The sequence below is a fragment of the Rhinatrema bivittatum genome, chromosome 19 (genome assembly GCF_901001135.1).
Source record: "Rhinatrema bivittatum chromosome 19, aRhiBiv1.1, whole genome shotgun sequence".
In the NCBI taxonomy this organism is placed as follows: domain Eukaryota; kingdom Metazoa; phylum Chordata; class Amphibia; order Gymnophiona; family Rhinatrematidae; genus Rhinatrema; species Rhinatrema bivittatum.
This window is the reverse complement of record NC_042633.1, coordinates 39,421,991-39,445,578: the sequence shown is the minus strand read 5'-3', so window position 1 is coordinate 39,445,578 and position 23,588 is coordinate 39,421,991. Positions and strand designations below refer to the sequence as shown.

Here is a 23,588-nt window from a genome sequence, read left to right as displayed (position 1 = left end):
GTGTGGATCATCCTTTCCCCGCTTGTCTGACAGTCAGACATCGTCCCCGTCTTTGTCATCCCAATGGGTCACCTTCTGACTCAAGAGGTGGCAGACAAAACTCCCAGCGGTGTTAGGCCCATCTCAGGTTGGACTGAGACCAGTCAGAAAAGCTTTGCAATATCCTGGGGATGGGGGAGAGTGGAAAAGCCACACGAGGGGGAAAGGGGAAATAGGGTTTGCCTGAGATTGGTCCAGGACCATCACTCTTGCCTGATCCCAGAGCGGTGCTTAAGGACTTTTAAACACAAGGAAAGCATTAAAACAGGAGGGAAAATTCTGAGAGTGACAGGGAATAAAGAAAAACTCAACAGGGGCTCTTCCCGGGAAGTTCATTTAAAATGCTTTCCTGGCGTTGGTAAATGGCTTTTGGTCCCCGCTGGTTGCATGGCAGCCCACGCACAGGACGGGGATATTTATAGACGGGTTTTATACGCTGGGACTCTCTCCCACGGGGAACATCAGTTTTTACACTTTCATTTCTGCTTGGACTCGGGTGCTCCTGAGGAGGGAGGCATTTAGTACTAAAACTGTGTATTAGAGTGGGGGGAGGGCCTCACACCCTTACCCCTCCCGCCCTGAGCTCTTCTGCCAGATCCTCGGTGTCCCCCTGCCCCCCAAACACCGTCCTATACTGAGAAATCCCCTGAGGGGGGGCTCACACCCTTACCCCTCCCGCCCTGAGCTCTTCTGCCAGATCCTCGGTGTCCCCCTGCCCCCAAACACCGTCCTATGCTGAGAAATCCCCTATGGGGGCTCACACCCTTACCCCTCCCGCCCTGAGCTCTTCTGCCAGATCCTCGGTGTCCCCCTGCCCCCAAACACCGTCCTATACTGAGAAATCCCCTATGGGGGCTCACACCCTTACCCCTCCCGCCCTGAGCTCTTCTGCCAGATCCTCGGTGGCCCCCCCTGCCCCCCAAACACCGTCCTATGCTGAGAAATCCCCTGAGGGGGGGCTCACACCCTTACCCCTCCCGCCCTGAGCTCTTCTGCCAGATCCTCGGTGGCCCCCCCTGCCCCCCAAACACCGTCCTATGCTGAGAAATCCCCTGAGGGGGACGGGGGGGGGGGGGTGCTTAGAAGCTCCATGCAGTTGATGAGACCCCCGGCCAGGGACCTCGCTGCACCTGGCCGGGGCTTCCAGCTGTGGGTTCGTCCGTAGCCTTCCTCCCACTGACTTGGCGCTGGGCTTCTGTTCAGCAGCGGGGCTGACGTCAGCCCAGGCTGCAAATGATGGAGCAGAGAGAGAGCCGGAGAAGATTTTTTTTTTGTGTGTGTGTGAATATTGCTGTGTGGTTTTTATACTACCAGGGACAGAAGGGAAAGAGCAAGGGGGAGGAGGGAGAAAGAGGCAGCGAGAGGAAGGGAAGGGGGAATAAGCAGTAAGAAAGAAAGGAATAGAGGGAGGGAGGGAGGGAGAGACAGAGAGAGAGAGGTGGGGAGAGGGAGAGGGTGAAAGGGGGAGGAATCGGTTTCTCGCCGTCAGTCCAAGGCAGGCAGCTGACCAGGACAGGAGAGTTACTGCTGGGAATCTCATCCTTCCCCCTCCCCACCCCACCCCCAGATGGAGGGCAGAATGGAAGAGGGCAGGGAGTGACCCGAGAAGCGGAGGGCTAGGATTCCCCCTTTTCCCCCCACACCGGCCCCCCATCTCCACGTGAGTGTGTGGAAGGCTGGGACCCCCTCCTCTCCCTCCTAGCCCCCGGAGGGTCCGATTCTCAGCGATCCAGAGCGAGGGGAGGGGAGGGGAGGGGGGGGGGGAGTGGTGCCGTCCCCCTGAGGAAGGGGATGAGGCAGGGGGCGACATGACGGTGCCGCTGTTGAAGATCGGGGCCGTGCTGAGTACGATGGCCATGGTGACCAACTGGATGTCCCAGACCCTGCCCTCCCTGGTGGGGCTGAACGGAACCAAGACTGGCACCTCCGAAAAAATCGTGAGTCCGGCTGCTCCCCAGGCATTTTATTTCTAACCCCCCTCCCCTCCCCCGCTGTCCCCGTCCCCTGCCCTTTCTGTCACGGGGGGGGGGGGGGGGGGGCGCGGCCATCGGCCCCGCGCGGAACCTGGCAGGGTCCCCGCAGGAGCCTCCTCGCCGCGCCTCTCCTCCCCCCTCCCTCGTTTCGTTTGCTGAACTTTAATTAGGGGAAGACCCGGGGTCCGGGGGGGGGGGGGGGTGGCCTGGCCTTTCTGCATTTTTTTTGGGGGGGGGGGGGGAGAGCCGGGAAAGGGCTGGGGAGACGGAAGGAGGCTGGGAGGAGACTGGAGGGAGAACGAGATCAGAATAAAGGAGCCTTCTCTACAGCCCTGCTCCTCCTCCTCCCCCCCCCCCCCCCCTTTTCACAATTTCGGGGCTTCCTTTTAAGTTGGGAGTTCTCTCTCTCCCTTTGGCCCCACCCCTGCGCCCCGGCAGAAAAACAGGAGGGGGGGGAGGACTACCCGGGGCGATGACCTGGTCGGCTCCTCTCCGGCCTCTGCCAAGGGGCTGAGATCCCTTAACTAATGGGCACTTGGGGTCTTCAAATGGAGAAAATTGCAAAAGGAAACTTCATCCATTTCATCTCCCCCCCCCGATCTTGCTTTACCTGGGGTGGGGGTGGGGGGGGGGGGGAAGAAACTGCCTCCACTTGCATAGGGAAGCCCTGCAGAGCTGACCCTCGGCCACCTTTAGCCACCTCTTTACAGGACCTCGGTGGTCCCTTCTGGAGGCTGCCTGTAGAGCTGGGGGGGGGGGGGGGGGGGGGGGACGACAATTATCCCCCCTGTGCATTCGGGGTTGGTTTGTTTGGGGGGGGTTTTTTGTTTGCCCTAAATATAATTTCAAGGGGGAATTGATTCCTTTAGCGAGACCGGAAGCCGTGTCACGGGGGTCACGGCGAGGGAGCGCACAAGTCTTGCTGGGACCACGGAATGGGTGGGGGGCGTGAAATTCGGCGCCGCCGCCGCCCTGCCCCGCATCGCGCTGACGGAGGGTGACAGAGAGGGTGGGCGGTGGCGTTTTTACAAAATGGGACATTGAACTATAACCTCCCCCCACCCCCTCAAAAATAGGTATTTAAGAATAATTTCTGCTGCGGTCATCAGGGGGTGCAGGGCTCCGTTCAAGGTCCCTGCCCCAGAGAGCTTAGCCTGCGACTTTGAGCAGAGGGAGGTTAAGTGACTTGGACTGGCTGTGATACCCACCCTGAAACCCATCCTGGGGTAAAGAAAAGGAGCACTCCCTTGAGGTTTGAGCGCTGCTGCCCAGGTTCATTGGGAGACAAATGTGCCCCTCTGAGGTCTCTCTCTACCTGTCTGTGCTGTATTCAGACTCTGGGTGTCTCAGCGTGCTGCTTTCTCCTCCCTCCAAGATCCCCCTCCAGTTGTCTGTGCTGTATTCAGACGTTGGGTGTCTCAGGCTGTTTCTCTCTCCTCCCTCTGAAGTCTCTCTCCACCTGTCTGCACTGTATTCAGACGTTGGGTGTCTCAGGCTGCTTCTCCCTCTGAAGTCTCTCTCCACCTGTCTGTGCTGTATTCAGACGTTGGGTGTCTCAGGCTGCTTCTTCCTCTGAGGTCTCTCTCCACCTGTCTGTGCTGTATTCAGGCTCTGGCTGTCTCAGGCTGCTTCTGTCTCCTCCCTCTGTGCTGTGTTCAGGCTCTGGGTGTCTCAGGCTGCTTCTGTCTCCTCCCTCTGAAGTCTCTCTCCACCTGTCTGTGCTGTATTCAGGCTCTGGCTGTCTCAGGCTGCTTCTGTCTCCTCCCTCTGTGCTGTATTCAGGCTCTGGGTGTCTCAGGCTGCTTCTGTCTCCTCCCTCTGAAGTCTCTCTCCACCTGTCTGTGCTGTATTCAGGCTCTGGGTGTCTCAGTCTGCTTCTGTCTCATCCCTCTGTGCTGTATTCAGACATTGGGTGTCTCAGGCTATTACTGTCTCCTTCCTGAGGTCTCTCTTCAGCTGTCCATGCTGTATTTATCCACTGCTTACAGTCACTATGATAAACAGCACAGCAGTGCCCTGGTTTACTTGGCATGTATGGGTGAGAGGGAGCGGCTGAGCAGGACTGTCACGAGTGTCATAATTTAGAGAGCCATTACTTCGAGCTGCGATTCCCAGCCTTTCCCCGGTATCGGCAGGATCTAGGCAGGGGAAGGCAGGTGGGGTGAGGTTCTGAGTGAAATACCTGAAGCTGATGCCGATTTTTTTGCGGGGAGAGGCCGGCGCGCTGCAACCTCGCGCTTTACCGAGCTGCTCCCCTGCGCGCCGCAGGATCCGCGGTGCAACCGCACCTTGAGTACTGTGTGCAAGTTCTGGCCGCCCCCATCTCAAAAAAACAGGGGCGTCATAGAGGAGCCGGGAAAGGCGCAGAGCAGGGCGAGAAAAAATGATAAGGAACAGGATGAGAGGCTACGCAGGCAAGGGAGGGTGAGCAGGAAATGTTTAATAAGACCAGGGGATGTGACGCTAACTGGCAGAATAAATCGATGAAAGTACTTTCCGTGAGTGATATTAAAAGAGGGGTTATATAAAGGCATAACAGTTGCCATGCTGGGTCAGAGCGAGGGTCCACCAAAGCCCGGCATCCTGTTTCCGACCGTGGCCAATCCAGCTCACAGGTACCCGGCAGGATCCCAAAGGAGGTACAGAGAGATCCTGGGCTGCTTATCCCGAGAATAAGCTGTGGATTCCTGCAGCTCCACCTTAATAATGGTTAATGGACTTTTTCCTCCAGGAACTTATCCTTTTTTAAATCCATCTGTGCTGTCTTAACCACATCCTCCGGCAATGAGTTCCAGAGCTTAATTGTGCATTGAGTGAAAAATAATTTTCTCCGATTTGTTTTAACTGTGATACTTGCTAACTTCATGGAATGCCCCTTGGTCATTCTGTTATCTAAAAGAGTAAATAACCGATTCACATCTACCCGTTCTAGACCTCTCATGATTTTAAACACCTCTATCATATCCCCCCTCAGCCATCTCTTCTCCAAGCTGAACAGCCCTAACCTCTTTAGTCTTTCCTCATAGGGGAGTTGTTCCATCCCCTTTATCATTTTGGTTGCCCTTCTCTGTACCTTCTCCATCGCAATTATATCTTTTTTGAGATTGGGCGACCAGAATTGCACAGAGTATTCAAGGTGTGGTCTCACCAAGGAACAATGCAGAAGTATTATTACATTCTTTGTTTCATTCACCATTCCCTTCCTAATTTTTCTGTTTGCTTTTTTGACCACCGCCGCACCCTGAACTGAGGATTTCAAGGTATTGTCCATGATGATGCCCAGGTCTTTTTCCTGGGTGGAAACTCCTCCTAATATGAAACCTAACATTATGTAACTACATGCATCACCTTGCACTTCTCCACATTAAATTTCATCTGTCATTTGGATGCTCAATCTTCCAGTCTCGCAAGGTCCTCCTGCAATTTATCACAATCCGCTTGTGATTTAACTACTCAGAATCATTTTGTGTCATCCACATATTTGATCACCTCACTCATCATATTCTTTTCCAGATCATTTATAAATATATTAAAAAGCACCGTCCTGAGGCACTCCACTATTAAGAACATAAGAAATTGCCATGCTGGGTCAGACCAAGGGTCCATCAAGCCCAGCATCCTGTTTCCAACAGAGGCCAAACCCAGGCCACAAGAACCTGGCAATTACCCAAACACTAAGAAGAACCCATGCTACTGATGCAATTAATAGCAGTGGCTATTCCCTAAGTAAATTTGATTAATAGCAGTTAAGAACATAAGAAAATGCCATACTGGGTCAGATCAAGGGTCCATCAAGCCCAGCATCCCGTTTCCAACAGTGGCCAATCCAGGCCATAAGAACCTGGCAAGTACCCAAAAACTAAGTCTATTCCATGTAACCATTGCTAATGGCAGTTAATGGACTTCTCCTCCAAGAACTTATCCAAACCTTTTTTGAACCCAGCTACACTAACTGCATTAACCACATCCTCTGGCCACAAATTCCAGAGCTTTATTGTGCGTTGAGTGAAAAAGAACTTTCTCCGATTAGTCTTAAATGTGCTACTTGCTAACTTCATGGAGTGCCCTCTAGTCCTTCTATTATTCGAAAGAGTAAATAACCAAGTCACATCTACTCGTTCAAGACCTCTCATGATCTTAAAGACCTCTATCATATCCCCCCCTCAGCCGTCTCTTCTCCAGGCTGAACAGCCCTAACCTCTTTAGTCTTTCCTCATAGGGAAGCTGTTCCATTCCCTTTATCATTTTGTTGCCCTTCTCTGTACCTTCTCCATCGCAATTATATCTTTTTTGAGATGCGGCGACCAGAATTGTACACAGTATTCAAGGTGCGGTCTCACCATGGAGAGATACAGAGGCATTATGACATTTTCCGTTTTATTCACCATTCCTTTTCCAAGAATTCCCAACGTTCTGTTTGCTTTTTTGACTGCCGCAGCACACTGAACCGACGATTTCAATGTGTTATCCACTATGACGCCTAGATCTCTTTCTTGGGTTGTAGCACCTAATATGGAACCCAACATTGTGTAATTATAGCATGGGTTATTTTTCCCTATATGCATCACCTTGCACTTGTCCACATTAAATTTCATCTGCCATTTGGATGCCCAATCTTCCAGTCTCACAAGGTCCTGCAATTTATCACAATCTGCTTGTGATTTAACTACTCTGAACAATTTTGTGTCATCCGCAAATTTGATTACCTCACTCATCGTATTCCTTTCCAGATCATTTATAAATATATTGAAAAGCACCGGTCCAAGTACAGATCCCTGAGGCACTCCACTGTTTACCCTTTTCCACTGAGAAAATTGACCATTTAATCCTACTCTCTGTTTCCTGTCTTTTAACCAGTTTGTAATCCATGAAAGGTCATCACCACCTATCCCATGACTTTTTAGTTTTCTTAGAAGCCTTTGTCAAACGCCTTCTGAAAATCCATCTACCGGTTCTCCCTTGTCGACATGTTTATTCACCCCTTCAAACAAAATGTAGGAAATTTGTGAGGCAAGACTTCCCTTGGGTAAATCCATGCTGGCTGTGTCCCATCAAACCATGTCTGTCTAAATGTTTTGTGATTGTATTCTTTTTAACAGTTTCCATGATTTCCCAGCACTGAAGTCAGGCTCACTGGATTATACTTTCCTGGATCACCCCTGGAGCCCATTTTAATGACTGGGGTTACATTGGTCACCCTTCAATCTCTGAGTACAATGGACAATTTTAATGATACATTACAAATTTTTCAGTTCTTTTTAAAAGTCTGGGGTGTATACCGTCAGGTCCAGGCGATTTACTACTCTTTAATTTGTCAGTCTACCTTATTACATCTTCTAGCTTCATTGTGATTTGTTTCAGTTCTCTGAATATAGTTTCTGCTTCAGTTATCTCCCTAACATCCTCTTCAGTAAACACCGAAGCAAGGAATTCTCTTCAGTAAACACCGAAGCAAGGAATTCATTCAGTCTTCCTTAAGTGCCCTTTAACCCTCAATCAGATGATTGAGGGTTAAAGGGCACTCAGGGAAGTCCAACTGACTCCCTCACATGCTTCCTGATTTTAATATATATTTTATAAAGTTTTTACTGTGAGTTTTTGCCTCTACGGCCAACTTCATTTCAAATTCTCTCTTCGCCTGTTTTATCAATGTTTTACACTTAACTTGACAATGCTTATGTTTTATCCTATTTTCTTCAGATGGATCCTTCTTCCAATTTTTGAAATAATTTTTTTTAGCTAAAATAGCCTCTCTCGTCTCCCCTTTTAACCATGCCGGTAATCGTTTTGCCTTCCTTCCACCTTTCTTAATGTGCGGAATACGTATGGACTGCGCCTCTAGGGTGGTATTTTTAAACAATGTTCATGCCTGATGTAAACTCTTAACCTTTTGTAGCTGCACCTTTCAGGGTTTTTTTTCTAAATCTTTTATTTTTTTTATCAATATCTCCCGCTTGTAAGTTGAATGCCAGAGCTGTAGATTTATGTAATGTCCTCCAGTCATTAAGTCAGATGTGATTGTTATGATCACGGTTGCCAAGCAGCCCCATCCACAGTTACCTCTCATACCAAATCCTCTGTTGCACTAAGAATTAGGTCTAAAATGGCTCCCCTTCTTGATTCCTGGACCACGAAGCCGTCCTTTATTCCATCCAGGAACTTTATGTCTCTAGCGTGTCCCGATGATACATTTACCCAGTCAATATTGGGGTAACTGAAGTCTCCCCTTATTACTGCACTACCAGTTTGGTTAGCTTCCCTGATCTCTCTTAGCATTTCACTGTCCGTCTCGCCATTTTGGTCGGAAGGAAAAAGTTTCTCATTTTGAAGACGACGCTGAGATCTGTAGCGTGAGTGGACATCCCTGAAGGAGCAAACGGGTCAAGGAGTGCTCCGCGAAACTCTAGGGAGGCGGTCAGGCGCTCGGCAGCTTCCGTTTAAACCCTGAAAAGTGCAGAGGGCTGTGCATTTGGGAATACGGAAATGTGGCGTGGTAGCCGGTGGCTGGGGGTGGGGGGGGCGGTGGTGAAGTACGGATGCCCACGGGGCAGGAGGATGGCTGCGTCCAACAAGGTAGTGACCAGGAGGTGGTCAGAGCCGGAGGGCATGCGAGGGTGAATAAGATAAAGGGGGCAATGACGCCTCTGCGGAGGTCGGTGGTGACAGATCACTGGGGTGCTGTTTTCAGATCTGGACATATCTTCTCGCGGGCAATGGGGGGGGGGGAAAGGGGGATGGAAAGATATCTTTGCTGCGGGCATGGAAAACCCTCAGCGCCCGTGGGACCCTGGGACAAACCTGTAATGCCGACAAGAGAGTGGGGGGGATGCTGGGAGACGTGGGAGGAACTGGAAGAGGGGTCAGGGCTGATCACGCTCCCACCGGGCACCGTCTAAGAAGCACGTTCACCCCCCCACCCCGCTCAGGCGTTGAAAATGCAATGGGGCTTTAAGGGCAAAGGGAATGATTCATTCACAATCAAAACCGCCTGCTGGAAATAACCAGATGCGGGGAGCATCTGGACCTTTACACTGGCAAAAAGTGCATTAGAGACCGAGGAGGCGATGGCGGGGCGGGACTGGGAGACTCGGGCCTGTCTCTGCCCAGTTTCATTCCTGGCACGGCACCACACCTCCCGGCTCGTTCCCAGGGGTTTTTCTCCCCTCAGTTTCCTGTTCCCTGCTTTTTCAGGCTCCCTCGAACTCCGCTGGTGTTTAACCTCACCACCACCTTCCCTCCGTGAACCCCCGTTCCATGAAGAAATATTTCCTGATGTCACGCCTGTCTCTGTCCAGTCCCTTCCCATCCTCCCTCCCCTGCATCTCTCCTCTCCTCTAGGTCACTTCTCGGCGCTTGCTCTCAGCACCGCTGCTGAGTCACGCTTGGGAAAGGCTCCGTCCATCTCTCTGCAGAGCGGGTGATGGGAGGTCCGTGGAAAAAGCAGCAGTACCATATGTTCAAGCCGTAATTTGCCTGTGATGCACCTGTCCTGTGCTGGGGCAGTGTGTGTGTCTGTGTCTGTGTATGTAGCTTGCACTGCCACTGCCCATACTGTTCTTGTCTTCTGGCGGAGCAGTGTGTGTGTGTTTGTTTATATGTGTGTGAAGCTTGCAAGATGCTGCCTGTGTCTCGACTTGCCCTGCGCTGGGGCAGTGTGTGCAAGAGAGAATGTGCATGTGTTTGTAAGTACGTGTGTGTGTGTGTGTGAGACAGAGTGTGTGTATCTCAGAGTGAATGTGTGTGTGAGTGCATGTGAGAGACTATGGGTGAGAGAGTCTGTGCATATTTTCTCTCCCTACCCCATCTGACCCTCGCCTATTCCTTACCCCCCACCCACTCTAGGTTTCCTCCCCTTCTTCCCCCTCCATCTATTACTTAACCCTGCTAATTATCCTTATTGCTTTATTTAACCTAATTGTTAAAATCAACTTGTACATTTGTATATATTTCTCGTATTATCATCTCCTGCCCTTGTTAACCCCTACCTGTTAATGTTATTATTGTAAAGCCTGTTGCTAAGTTATGTTACATTGTGAACCGAGGTGATGTTTTGCAAACGTGCCTCGGTATATAAGAAACCCCTAAATAAATAAATAAATGTGTGAGAGTGAATGTGCATGTGTGATAGCGTGTGTGTGTGTGTGTGAGACAGTGTGTGTATCTCAGAGTGAATACGTGTGAGAGTGCATGTGAGAGTGAATATGCATGTGTGAGAGTGAATGTGCATGTGTGATAGCGTGTGTGTATGTGTGTGAGACAGAGTGTGTGTATCTCAGAGTGAATGTGTGTGTGAGTGCATGTGTGTCTGTGTGTGTGTGAGAGTGAATATGCATGTATGAGAGCGAATGTATGTTTGTCAGTGCATGTGTGTGTGAGACAGAGTGTGTGCATCTCAGAGTGAATGCGTGTGCGAGTGCATGTGAGAGAGTCTGTGCATGTGTGAGAGTGAATGTGCATGTGTGAGTGAATGTGCATGTGTGATAGCGTGAGTGTATGTGTGAGAGACAGAGTGTGTGTATCTCAGAGTGAATGTGTGTGTGAGTGCATGTGTGTCTGTGTGTGTGTGAGTGCATGGGTGAGAGTGAATGGGCATGTATGAGAGCGAATGTATGTTTGTCAGTGCATGTGTGTGTGAGACAGAGTGTGTGTATCTCAGAGTGAATGCGTGTGCGAGTGCATGTGGGAGAGTCTGTGCATGTGTGAGAGTGAATGTGCATGTGTGAGAGTGAATGTGTATGTGTGATAGCGTGTGTGTGTGAGACAGTGTGTATATCTCAGAGTGAATGCGTGTGCGAGTGCATGTGAGAGTGAATGTGCATGTGTTTGTCAGTGCATGTGTGTGTGAGACAGAGTGTGTGTATCTCAGAGTGAATGTGTGTGTGAGTGCATGTGAGAGAGTCTGTGCATGTATGAGAGTGAATGTGCATGGGTGAGAGTGAATGTACATGTATGAGAGCGAATGTGTATGTGTTTGTCAGTGCATGTGTGTGTGAGACAGTGTGTGTATCTCAGGGTGAATGTGTGTGTGAGTGTATGTGAGAGAGTCTCTGCATGTGTGAGAGTGAATGTGCATGAGTGAGAGTGAATGTGCATGTGTGATAGAGTGTGTGTATGTGTGTGAGACAGAGTGTGTGTATCTCAGGGTGAATGTGTGTGTGAGTGCATGTGAGAGAGTCTCTGCATGTGTGAGAATGAATGTGCATGAGTGAGAGTGAATGTGCATGTGTGATAGAGTGTGTGTATGTGTGTGAGACAGAGTGTGTGTATCTCAGAGTGAATGTGTGTGTGAGTGCATGGGTGAGAGTGAATGTGTATGTGTGATAGCGTGTGTATAAGAGAGAGTGAATGTGTATGTATGTCTGAGCATTGTGTGTGCGTGTGTGTGTGTGTGTGTGTGTAATAATGTGGGTATGAGTGTATTGGTTTGTTTGCGTGTATGTAGGAATGTGTCATTTCTTCTTGCTCTGTGGCGTTCAGCTGCCCCCTTCCCACCCTGAGGATTTCGTTGCTTGCTGACTTCTGCAGTGACATTTTAGAGCCGCACCGCCACACGCTGGTGTCACTTTGGTTTTAGGACCTCGGGGTGTATGGGGGGGGGGGGGGGGGGGGTCGGGGAGGAGGAGTTCTTTCAACGCCTCATTTAGCAGAACGATTATTAATAGACTCCGGGCCTTGAAAGTACCATTTTATTCCTTCATTCTTGGGGCCACAAGTTCAGCCGTGCTGTTTTCACATCTGCTGCTTCCTCCTGCTCCGTGCAGGAGATGGATAGCATTGATCCCAGGTAGGGAGTTGCGACCCGCGGTGACTCGCGGGGGGGGGGGGGGGGGGGGTCTGTCGAGCCCCCGAGAAACGAGTTTTTCTCTTCTGCAAAGCTCCCCGGTCCCATCCCGCGTTCGCAAGGTGGGGCCTCGGCGGAGGGCGGCACGCGCTCCCCCCTCCGAGCCAACGGCAGCGCCGTCTCCTTCTCCCCCCGGCCGTCACGCGCAGGCTGAGGGCACCCGGGCTCTCGCCGGCGAGGAAAAGCTTACGCAGAAGAGGGGGGGAAAGGGGGGGGGGGGCGGCGGCAGACAGAGGGAGGGGGCAGTAAGCGTCCGCTGTCTCTGGTTAGACCCCCAAAAGAATTTTCGGGTGGGCTCGTCCCCCGCCACGCTGTTTTACGTGGAAAAACTGGAAATGTTTTGGTTATCCTGATTTAAAAAAAAAAAAAATCCCATCTGTTTTGTCCACCTCAGATACGATCGCCCCCAGATCCCGCTCTTCCTTTGTGCTTAGAATAATTTCACCCACAACACTGCACCTTCTCCTTGGGACTTTGCAGCCTAAACGCCTGGCTCTGCGTGCAGGAGACGGAGTCCCCCGTCCTACTGCGCGGCGCTCCTGAGGTCTCCTGCCTGCAGACCGGCGTATGGGAGGGGCACCCGCTGCGGCCGCACACCCCGAACGTTGCCCGGGGTCCCAGGTCACAGAGTGAGGGGCAGATGAGGGGAAGTAGACCTGGGGACTCTTATCTATGAGAGACATTTCCTCATCGTTCGTTCGAGTGGAGGTCACGATGTGACATTTGCTGCTGAAGCGTCTTCTACAATTGTAAACATCACTGATGCCTCTGTGCGTGTGTGTGAATGTGTCTCGTTTCTGTGTGTCTCAATTCTGTCACACTGTGTGTGTGTGTCTCATCCCTGTGATTCCGTCAGTGTGTGCATGTAGCTGTGTATGTGTATATGGGTATGTGTGTCTGTGACTTTGAGCGTGTTCTTGTGCACGTGAGTATGTGTGTCTCTGTATATGTGATTGTACGTTTGTGTCTCATTTCTGTGACACTGTGTGTGTGTGTATCTCATCCCTGTGATTCCGTCAGTGTGTGCATGTAGCTGTGTATGTGTATATGGGTATGTGTGTCTGTGACTTTGAGCGTGTTCTTGTGCACGTGAGTATGTGTGTCTCTGTATATGTGATTGTACGTTTGTGTCTCAATTCTGTCACACTGTGTGTGTGTGTCTCATCCCTGTGATTCCGTCAGTGTGTGCATGTAGCTGTGTATGTGTATATGGGTATGTGTGTCTGTGACTTTGAGCGTGTTCTTGTGCACGTGAGTATGTGTGTCTCTGTATATGTGATTGTATGTTTGTGTCTCATTTCTGTGACACTGTGTGTGTGTGTATCTCATCCCTGTGATTCCGTCAGTGTGTGCATGTAGCTGTGTATGTGTATATGGGTATGTGTGTCTGTGACTTTGAGCGTGTTCTTGTGCACGTGAGTATGTGTGTCTCTGTATATGTGATTGTACGTTTGTGTCTCATTTCTGTGACACTGTGTGTGTGTGTATCTCATCCCTGTGATTCCGTCAGTGTGTGCATGTAGCTGTGTATGTGTATATGGGTATGTGTGTCTGTGACTTTGAGCGTGTTCTTGTGCACGTGAGTATGTGTGTCTCTGTATATGTGATTGTACGTTTGTGTCTCATTTCTGTGACACTCTGTGTGTATCTCATCCCTGTGATTCCGTCAGTGTGTGCATGTAGCTGTGTATGTGTATATGGGTATGTGTGTCTGTGACTTTGAGCGTGTTCTTGTGCACGTGAGTATGTGTGTCTCTGTATATGTGATTGTACGTTTGTGTCTCATTTCTGTGACACTGTGTGTGTGTGTATCTCATCCCTGTGATTCCGTCAGTGTGTGCATGTAGCTGTGTATGTGTATATGGGTATGTGTGTCTGTGACTTTGAGCGTGTTCTTGTGCACGTGAGTATGTGTGTCTCTGTATATGTGATTGTACGTTTGTGTCTCATTTCTGTGACACTCTGTGTGTATCTCATCCCTGTGATTCCGTCAGTGTGTGCATGTAGCTGTGTATGTGTATATGGGTATGTGTGTCTGTGACTTTGAGCGTGTTCTTGTGTACGTGAGTATGTGTGTCTCTGTATATGTGATTGTACGTTTGTGTCTCATTTCTGTGACACTGTGTGTGTGTGTATCTCATCCCTGTGATTCCGTCAGTGTGTGCATGTAGCTGTGTATGTGTATATGGGTATGTGTGTCTGTGACTTTGAGCGTGTTCTTGTGCACGTGAGTATGTGTGTCTCTGTATATGTGATTGTATGTTTGTGTCTCATTTCTGTGACACTGTGTGTGTGTGTATCTCATCCCTGTGATTCCGTCAGTGTGTGCATGTAGCTGTGTATGTGTATATGGGTATGTGTGTCTGTGACTTTGAGCGTGTTCTTGTGCACGTGAGTATGTGTGTCTCTGTATATGTGATTGTACGTTTGTGTCTCAATTCTGTGACACTGTGTGTGTGTATCTCATCCCTGTGATTCCATCAGTGTGTGCATGTAGCTGTGTATGTGTATATGGGTATGTGTGTCTGTGACTTTGAGCGTGTTCTTGTGCACGTGAGTATGTGTGTCTCTGTATATGTGATTGTACGTTTGTGTCTCATTTCTGTGACACTGTGTGTGTGTGTATCTCATCCCTGTGATTCCGTCAGTGTGTGCATGTAGCTGTGTATGTGTATATGGGTATGTGTGTCTGTGACTTTGAGCGTGTTCTTGTGTACATGAGTATGTGTGTCTCTGTATATGTGATTGTACGTTTGTGTCTCATTTCTGTGACACTGTGTGTGTGTGTATCTAGTCCCTGTGATTCCGTCAGTGTGTGCATGTAGCTGTGTATGTGTATATGGGTATGTGTGTGTTCTTGTGTACATGAGTATGTGTGTCTCTGTATATGTGATTGTATGTTTGTGTCTCATTTCTGTGACTTGTGTGTGTTTGATTGCGTGTATATGTGCGTGTCTGCTTGTGTGTGCGTGTGTCTCTGTGTATACAGGTGTATGTGTGTGCTCTTGTCTGTGTGTATCTATGTATCTCTGTGTGTATATGTATCTGGGTGCGTCTGTGTGTCTGTCCGTGTGGTTGATGCTGGAAAGCCTCAGACTGGCTGACTTTAACATGCTTAAAGAGAAGGGAGTGAAGCCAGGGAAGAGAGAGGAGGACAGATAAAGGCGTGGGAGGGGAGAGCTGCTAGCTGTCAGAGGCAGTGGAAATGTCAATATTATGACAGTAAGAAAGGGAGATTACCTGAGAAATGCAGCTTGTTCCTGTCACAATTTCTTGTCACTCTGGAGCATAACAGATCCCTGCCTTCAGGGGTATGAAATCTTCATCTGCTGACACCGTAAGCTGCGTCTGGAGAAGGAGTGGCAGAACCGGGCCCGGGGGGGTGAAGATGGGACGGGAAACACACCCCAAGCTTCCCACCCAGCCTTAAAGAAGGAGAGATGCGATGAGTGATCAAAGAAAGATGGTCACACTACAATCACACAACCTTACCAGAACTAGCACTCTCGTATGATCAAGAGACATCAGTTTATTGCATCCAGTCAGTAAAATTCTCATGGTGTCTGCGCTGTGGAATAGAATAGCGGAGTATTCTATCACAGGCACCAATCAGCGCGTTTCTCATAGCATATGTGCTGTAGAATAGAATAGTGGATTATTCTATCACAGGCACTGATCAGTGCATTTCTCATGGTGTCTGCACTGTAGAATAGAATAGAGGATTATTCTATCACAGGCACCAATCAGCACGTTTCTCATAGCATATGTGCTGTAGAATAGAATAGCGGAGTATTCTATCACAGGCACCAATCAGCGCGTTTCTTACGGCGGATGTGCTGTAGAATAGAATAGTGGATTATTCTACCACAGGCACTGATCAGTGCATTTCTCATGGTATCTGCGCGGTAGAATAGAATAGTGGATTATTCTATCACAGGTACCAGTTAGCGTGTTTCTCACAATGTCTGTTCTGTGAATAGAATAGAGGATTATTCTATCACAGGCACAGGTCAGCGTGTTTCTCATGGTATTCGGACTGTAGAATAGAAGAGAGGATCATTCTGTCACAGGCATTTCTCATGGTGTCTGTGCTGTAGAATAGAATAGTGGATTATTCTATCACAGGCACAGGTCAGTGTGTTTCTCATGGTATTCGGACTGTAGAATAGAAGAGAGGATCATTCTGTCACAGGCAATGATCAGTGCATTTCTCATGGTGTCTGCGCTGTAGAATAGAATAGTGGATTATTCTATCACAGGCACTGATCAGTGCATTTCTCATGGTGTCTACGCTGTAGAATAGAATAGTGGATTATTCTACCATAGGCACTGATCGGCGCATTTCTCATGGTGTCTGTGCTGTAGAATAGCGGATTATTCTATCACAGGCATTGATCAGTGCATTTCTCATGGTGTCTGTGCTGTAGAATAGAATAGTGGATTTTTTTATCACAGGCACTGATCAGTGCATTTCTCATGGTGTCTGTGCTGTAGAATAGAATAGTGGATTATTTTTATCACAGGCACTGATCAGTGCATTTCTCATGGTGTCTGTACTGTGGAATAGAAGAGAGGATCATTCTGTCACAGGCAATGATCAGCTCATTGCTCATGATGTAGATTTCCATGTTTACTGAGCAGATAATCATTTAAAAAAAAAAACAAAACAATATTTTTAGCAGTAAATTTTGGAATTAAGTGACCCAAGAGTACCGTATAGAGACTTAGTGGTTATTTTTTTTTAAGATTTCTACTCTAATTAATGACTTCTACATTGATTCTCAATGTAAGTGGCTTCGAACTGTGCTGTAAATTATACCTCATGTTGTCGTGCGGCATTTGAATTCGCTCGTAAAGACGGCGAGCGCGCTATCGACGATCCATTGATAAACAGGGATTTCCTCACCCCCCCCCTCCCTCCCTTCCCCTTCTAACCAAAAAATCTCACCCACAAAGCCTCCGCACGATTTATCTTTTTGGGAACCTTACGGAACCCCCGAACCCCCTGATTCCCCACCAGCCACAGGGGGTGGGTCACACGCGTATCCCGCCAAAGGTGGCGGGCTCCGTATCCCTGCCCCCCCTGCGGTCCCTCAGATCGGGGGCTGGGCCAGCAGGGGCCTAAAAGCTCTTTTCCCCCCTAGGATGAGACGCGTCCCCCCCCCCTTTACTGCTGATTCACTGTTTCTCCCGCTGTCCCTGGCATCCCCCCCTTCCCCGCTGGAACAATGCCCAGTGCTCCCATAAGGAGGACGCCCCGGAGACGAGGGGGTCGGCTGGGGGGGTGAGGAGGGGGAAGGAGGAGGGGGGGGAGTGATGTTTGGCTACCCCAGGCTTTCAGTTGCTGCTGGCAAGCTTTCTGGCGGTAAATTGCTTTCCTCTCCCTTTAACCTTTGACAGCCGGTGATTAACGACGCTCGCGAGGCCGGCGCAGCTGGCGCAGCACAGAGGAAGCTCCCGGTAAACAGTGGGGGGGGGATCTTGCCAGCCCCCCCACCTTCGCACTAGCATGTCATCTCTCACTCAGCGGCGAGGGTGGCCACGTAATGCGGCGGATTCAGTGGAAGCTGGATACTGGCTCCGGCTGCAGCGCTACCGTATAGTGCTACGTGGGCGGGAGGGCAGGGATTAGCCTTACAGCGCCCGCAGGCAGCTTTTGTGGTTAAGGAAAGGAAGGCGTCTCCACCGCGGATCCTGCACTTGCCTCCTCGCAAACGTGGACTGTGAAACGGGAGGGGATTTGTTTTAAGCAGCCGAAACCCCCTCGGCAAAAAGGGGCACTCGCATGGCCATGACGCTTATCCCTGTGTCCTCGGTCATTGTTTATTACCCCTACTTTATTGCCACTGCTATTAATTGCATCAGTAGCATGGGATCTTCTTAGTGTTTGGGTAATTGCCAGGTTCTTGTGGCCTGGATTGGCCTCTGTTGGAAACAGGATGCTGGGCTTGATGGACCCTTGGTCTGACCCAGCATGGCAATTTCTTATGTTCTTATGTTCTGATCCCCCTTCTTACCCCTTTCTCCCCCTCAATAGTACCTTTGACTGTTTATTGACCCCACCTTCCACCTCCCTGCCCCTCTCTCTCTCCTCAGCAGTTCCTCTATCTCTGGTTATTGCCCCTGCTTTCCCCTCCCTGCCCCTCTCTCTCCCCTCAGCAGTTCCTCTATCTCTGGTTATTGCCCCTGCTTTCCCCTCCCTGCCTCTCTCTCTCTCTCCTCAGTAGTTCCTGTATCTCTGGGTATTGCCCCTGCTTTCCCCTCCCTGCCCCTCTCTCTTCCCTCAGCAGTTCCTGTATCTCTGGGTATTGCCCCTGCTTTCCCCTCCCTGCCCCTCTCTCTTCCCTCAGCAGTTCCTGTATCTCTGGGTATTGCCCCTGCTTCCCCTCCCTACCCCTCTCTCTCTCCTCAGCAGTTCCTCTATCTCTGGGTATTGCCCCTGCTTTCCCCTCCCTGCCCCTCTCTCTCCCCTCAGCAGTTCCTGTATCTCTGGGTATTGCCCCTGCTTTCCCCTCCCTGCCCCTCTCTCTTCCCTCAGCAGTTCCTGTATCTCTGGGTATTGCCCCTGCTTTCCCCTCCCTACCCCTCTCTCTCTCCTCAGCAGTTCCTCTATCTCTGGGTATTGCCCCTGCTTTCCCCTCCCTGCCCCTCTCTCTCTCCTCAGCAGTTCCTGTATCTCTGGGTATTGCCCCTGCTTTCCCCTCCCTACCCCTCTCTCTTCCCTCAGCAGTTCCTGTATCTCTGGGTATTGCCCCTGCTTTCCCCTCCCTGCCCCTCTCTCTCTCCTCAGCAGTTCCTGTATCTCTGGGTATTGCCCCTGCTTTCCCCTCCCTGCCCCTCTCTCTCCCCTCAGCAGTTCCTCTATCTCTGGGTATTGCCCCTGCCCCTCTCTCTCCCCTCAGCAGTTCCTGTATCTCTGGTTATTGCCCCTGCTTTCCCCTCCCTGCCCCTCTCTCTCCCCTCAGCAGTTCCTCTATCTCTGGGTATTGCCCCTGCTTTCCCCTCCCTGCCCCTCTCTCTCTCCCCTCAGCAGTTCCTCTATCTCTGGGTATTGCCCCTGCTTTCCCCTCCCTGCCCCTCTCTCTCCCCTCAGCAGTTCCTGTATCTCTGGGTATTGCCCCTGCTTTCCCCTCCCTGCCCCTCTCTCTCCCCTCAGCAGTTCCTCTATCTCTGGTTATTGCCCCTGCTTTCCCCTCCCTGCCCCTCTCTCTCCCCTCAGCAGTTCCTCTATCTCTGGTTGTTGCCCCTGCAATTGCCTTCCCTGATCCTCTCTCTCCCCTCGGTTTAACATCCCCCAGCCATTTCCTCATAATCTCTCCCTCACCCTTCTAATCACACATGAGAGCTGCTTTCCACATGACTGATGGACGGATGGACAGACAGAAGACGCAGCAGGGTTCATCTTTAATTACTTTCCTGGATCTCATTAATATAATTAATTGCAACGTACAGTGTTTTGGATAAACAGAATCTGAGCCTAGCCTCGTTCATAGCAATGATAAGGAAAAGCTGGGTAACCAGGCGTGCTGCTCTGCTTTGCTTTTTAAGGCTTCAGATTTTTAATTAGCAGAAGCAAAATCTGTGGCTTTCAGGTGAATTCTGCACCCCCCCCCCCCCCCCCGCCTGCCCTTCCCTCCCAACGGCTGACCCAGCCCTCCATCAGGATCTTGTGGGGGCATCCTAGCAAAGGGGTTTACTGACCAGTTCCAGGCCATCAGTGTCCGGCTGAAGTCCTGCCCGTATCCTCCTCTTCTCTCCCCCACCCCCCAACGCAGCCTAGGGGCCTGGAGTTAGTGCCTTCTGTTCTGGAAATCAGAAACACTAATCCCGGCATACAGTGCGGTAAATCCAGGCGTGCATCAGGCTGAGCCTTAACGTATCCCCGGCATGGGCAACAGCTCCGCACCAGGACCATAAACAGGTCTGAGATCTCAGCGTAAACACAATCAACATGCACAAGATACATTTGCAAAGAGTGGGGACAAGACACGCAGATCTAACTCAAGAATATTCATTGTGAATGTGCTGAACGCAAGACGGGGAAGCCCTGAGCTACATTGATCACAGGGAATGGCGCCACCCTCTTAAATATCTCTTCCCCACACCCGCACCCAACTCCTAATGCCGTGTGGGTTCCATGCATCTTTTTTTTTGCAAGCTCCTCTGGTTGGCACCACAGCAGTGAATGCAAAATAATATACAGGTTATCATATTTTTACCACAGAAGACTGTACATTGAACGTTCTTGTTCCTGTAAAACCTATTACTATGAATGCATAATTTTTAATTGTCTGTGTGGTGAGGGTTGGGAGGGAACAGGTGCAAGGCTCTGAGGTTCCCCCTGTGGCACCTGATACCCCTGCCCTGACCTGGAGAATGTGTGCCACACACACAGGCACCCCCACCATTCACCCATCTCCCATTTCTCATGAGCCCCCTCAGTGATTTGACCTGTGACATGCCTTGCTGAGGGTAGGCGGGAGGAGGAACGCCATCTGATCTCCCACCTCATTCACCCCCATAGACTTCAATGGCGTCACCCTCTTAAATATCTCTTCCCCTCCTCATTCACCTCCATAGACTTCAATGGCGTCACCCTCTTAAATATCTCTTCCCCTCCTCATTCACTTCCATAGACTTCAATGGTGTCTCCCTCTTAAATATCTCTTCCCCTCCTCATTCACCTCCATAGACTTCAATGGTGTCACCCTCTTAAATATCTCTTCCCCTCCTCATTCACTTCCATAGACTTCAATGGTGTCTCCCTCTTAAATATCTCTTCCCCTCCTCATTCACCTCCATAGACTTCAATGGTGTCTCCCTCTTAAATATCTCTTCCCCTCCTCATTCATCTCCATAGACTTCAATGGTGTCATCCTCTTAAATATCTCTTCCCTCCTCATTCCCCTCCATAGACGTCAATGGCGTCACCCTCTTAAATATCTCTTCCCCTCCTCATTCACCTCCATAGACTTCAATGGTGTCATCCTCTTAAATATCTCTTCCCCTCCTCATTCACCTCTATGGTGAAATGTATGTATTTATTTATTTATGCTTCTATATACTGTTCTCCCAGTACCAGACTGATCAAAACGGTGCACTACAAAATAAAACCATCAACAATCCAATCACTTTAAAATACAATAAAGTCCACACTGTCACACTCATTCTCTAAAACATATTCATGAACTGCATCCTCGCTACTGCTTGACCACCCTTACCCTCCTTAGCTCAGCTTAGAAACCAGCCAGGTTTTAACTTTCTTTGTAAATGCCATGCAGTTGGATTCCAGCCTGATCATCTAGTGGTGCTTCCTCCCTGCCACCATTCAGGCCTGGTCACTAAGAATATCTTTTCCCTCCATGGTACTGTACGCACTTCCTTAACGGACGGCACTTCAAGCAAAACTCGCGTGATGCTTGACCCAACTTCTTCCAATAATTAGTCCCTCCTCCCTGCTGGGTTTTAAACATCACCGTCGGTATCCTGAACTGAATGTGCTCTCTTACGGGCAACCAACGCGGTTTCCTCAATAAAGGTCTGACACTCAACACGCCTTGGGCTAGAAAAAAAACAAGCCGAGCTGCCGTATTTTGCATTATCTGTGATCGGGATATACGTCTATCCGGTGACCCCGCCAACACGCCATTGGAATAATCAAAGACTGGGGACACCATCGCCTGTACCATTAAACCTAAAACCGACAAACTTTAAAAAAAAACCAAAAAAAAAAACCTTTAATCTTCCCAAGCAAGCGCAGTTTAAAAAATTTTTGTTTAACCAATTGTGCAATATGGGGCTCAAATATAACTGCTTCGTCAAAAACTACACCCAGATTTCTCCAGGCACCCTAAAAAAAACAACGTCTTTAATCTTCCGGGGAAACCAGGGACTGGATGGACCTCTCCAGGTGAGGTACAAGAGCCTCCTATGAAAACCAGGAACTCCCACCTCCTTCCACGCTATGGGCAACAGGGGAGGTGGTAGAGAGGGGACTAAGGCCAGGCTTGGCGACCCACGGACATCAGGGGGATGGCGGCGGGGCAGAGACCTCGATAACCGGCTGCACGCCTGACGTGTCTCGGGCGCTCTTGGGCATGGTTTCAGTACCCGTCCTTTAGCTGCCGTCACCTGCCGGCTCCCGGACGAGAATGATGGAAGCTTCCAAGGCAGTCGCCCGACAGGCGCCTCCGAAAATGAGATTACGCGCGTCCCTGTTAAAAATCCATCAGCGTCAGATCAGATTAAAAAAAAAAAAAAAAGGACGCGCGGACTGCTGCAGGATGACAGGGATCTTCATTACAGGCTTGCAGGAGACGGGGGGTCCGGCTCTCCCTCCGGGTAGGAGATGCCGTACTGGGTAATTGACAGGGTTGAAATGTCGCTTCTCGGTGGAGCTTACAATTGAAGTTTTATGTGGTGGGGAGGGGCAATGATGGAAGCATCTGGGAGGTGGCCCAAGGCGATGGAGGCAACCAAACACGACCCCTTGCCCGGTGGGAGGCTCCAGAGCCGCTTGATGGCAACGTTTTATCGCCTTCCTGTGGCTTTGCCCTTCTTTTACGAGCCAATAAAAATGACTCCAGGCCTTTTTTTTTTTTTTTTTTGTGGAAGCAGATAAGGTTTTAAATTTCACAGAATAAGAAGAGGGACACACATAGGGACGGGAGCGAGTTTATTAGATGAGAGACAAGGGAGCTCTTAAGTGTGGCAATACGAGAAGAACACATTTTTATTGTCCGTTCTCTGTTACTGGGTGACTTATTGGGGGTGGGGAGGTGATAGCAGCCAACAAATATATAAATGTAGGGAGGTTACAGAGGAGGTGAGGGATGGGTGGCTCTTCCTCTCGGGGAGGGGGGGAGAGATACAGATCGGTCATTAGGAAACGGTTTCCAGCTGCCAGATCCTGGGAGCACTGGAAGGGGTTCCTTGGATCCCCTCAGGGGCCGGCTCTTTGAAACCGGAGGCAGGCGATCTGCCGCAGCTCCCTGGCTTGCCTGCTGACCCCCCCCGCAGCAGACTGCCACCGTTGCCCGTCAGCCGCACCTCGCCAGCGCCCTGGAAGAGCTGGCACCGTGCGTCCACCCTTCCTCCTGCAGTTATTTCCAGCTTCAGACAGGGCATCGGGCTGCAGAGATGAATAATTTATCCTGCCAGGCTGTCCTCCGACTCCAGATCTTAATTATACCTGTTTTCTCTTTAACTTCCCTAATGAATGCTTATGCATTAGTCATTGGCTATAAACCGATAGCCCAGGGAAGCACGCTGAGCATCCGTGAGCCGTGCCAAAGGGGAAGCCGGGTCTGCAGAGCAATGACTATCCAGCGATGGAGTTAAGTCTCCGTCTGGGAATCTAGGTATGGGAGGCTTATATGTATGACCAACATTTTCGGCCCCTGCGCTCTCTCTGCATTTCTCAGGAGTCTCCTCTGGTAATTCCAGCCCCTGCGCTCTCTGCATTGCTCAGGAGTCTCCTCTGGTATTTCCAGCCCCTGCGCTCTCTGCATTTCTCAGGCGTCTCCTCTGCTATTTCCAGCCCCTGCGCTCTCTCTGCATTTCTCAGGAGTCTCCTCTGGTATTTGCAACCCCTGCGCTCTCTGCATTTTTCTGGTTTCCTCTGCTAGTTCCAGCCCCTGACATCTCAAATCGGTGTAGGATTTCCCCTAGGTCGCCCAGAGAGTTTGTCCTCTGGTGCTCCCATGATCACGACATCCTCAGAACAAAGTGCAGCG

General features: G+C 50.2%; 1 protein-coding gene across 1 annotated transcript in view; it reads left to right on the top strand.

The window, feature by feature from the left end:
* The first annotated feature begins 1,510 nt into the window (after positions 1–1,510).
* The window catches only part of OLFM2 (olfactomedin 2), a 53,635-nt gene continuing 31,557 nt past the window's right edge, over positions 1,511–23,588 (top strand). The window contains exon 1 of the mRNA XM_029584227.1: positions 1,511–1,976. Within this exon, the coding sequence (XP_029440087.1) occupies positions 1,848–1,976 (129 nt within the window). The 5' untranslated portion in view covers positions 1,511–1,847. The remainder of the gene's footprint in view (positions 1,977–23,588) is intronic.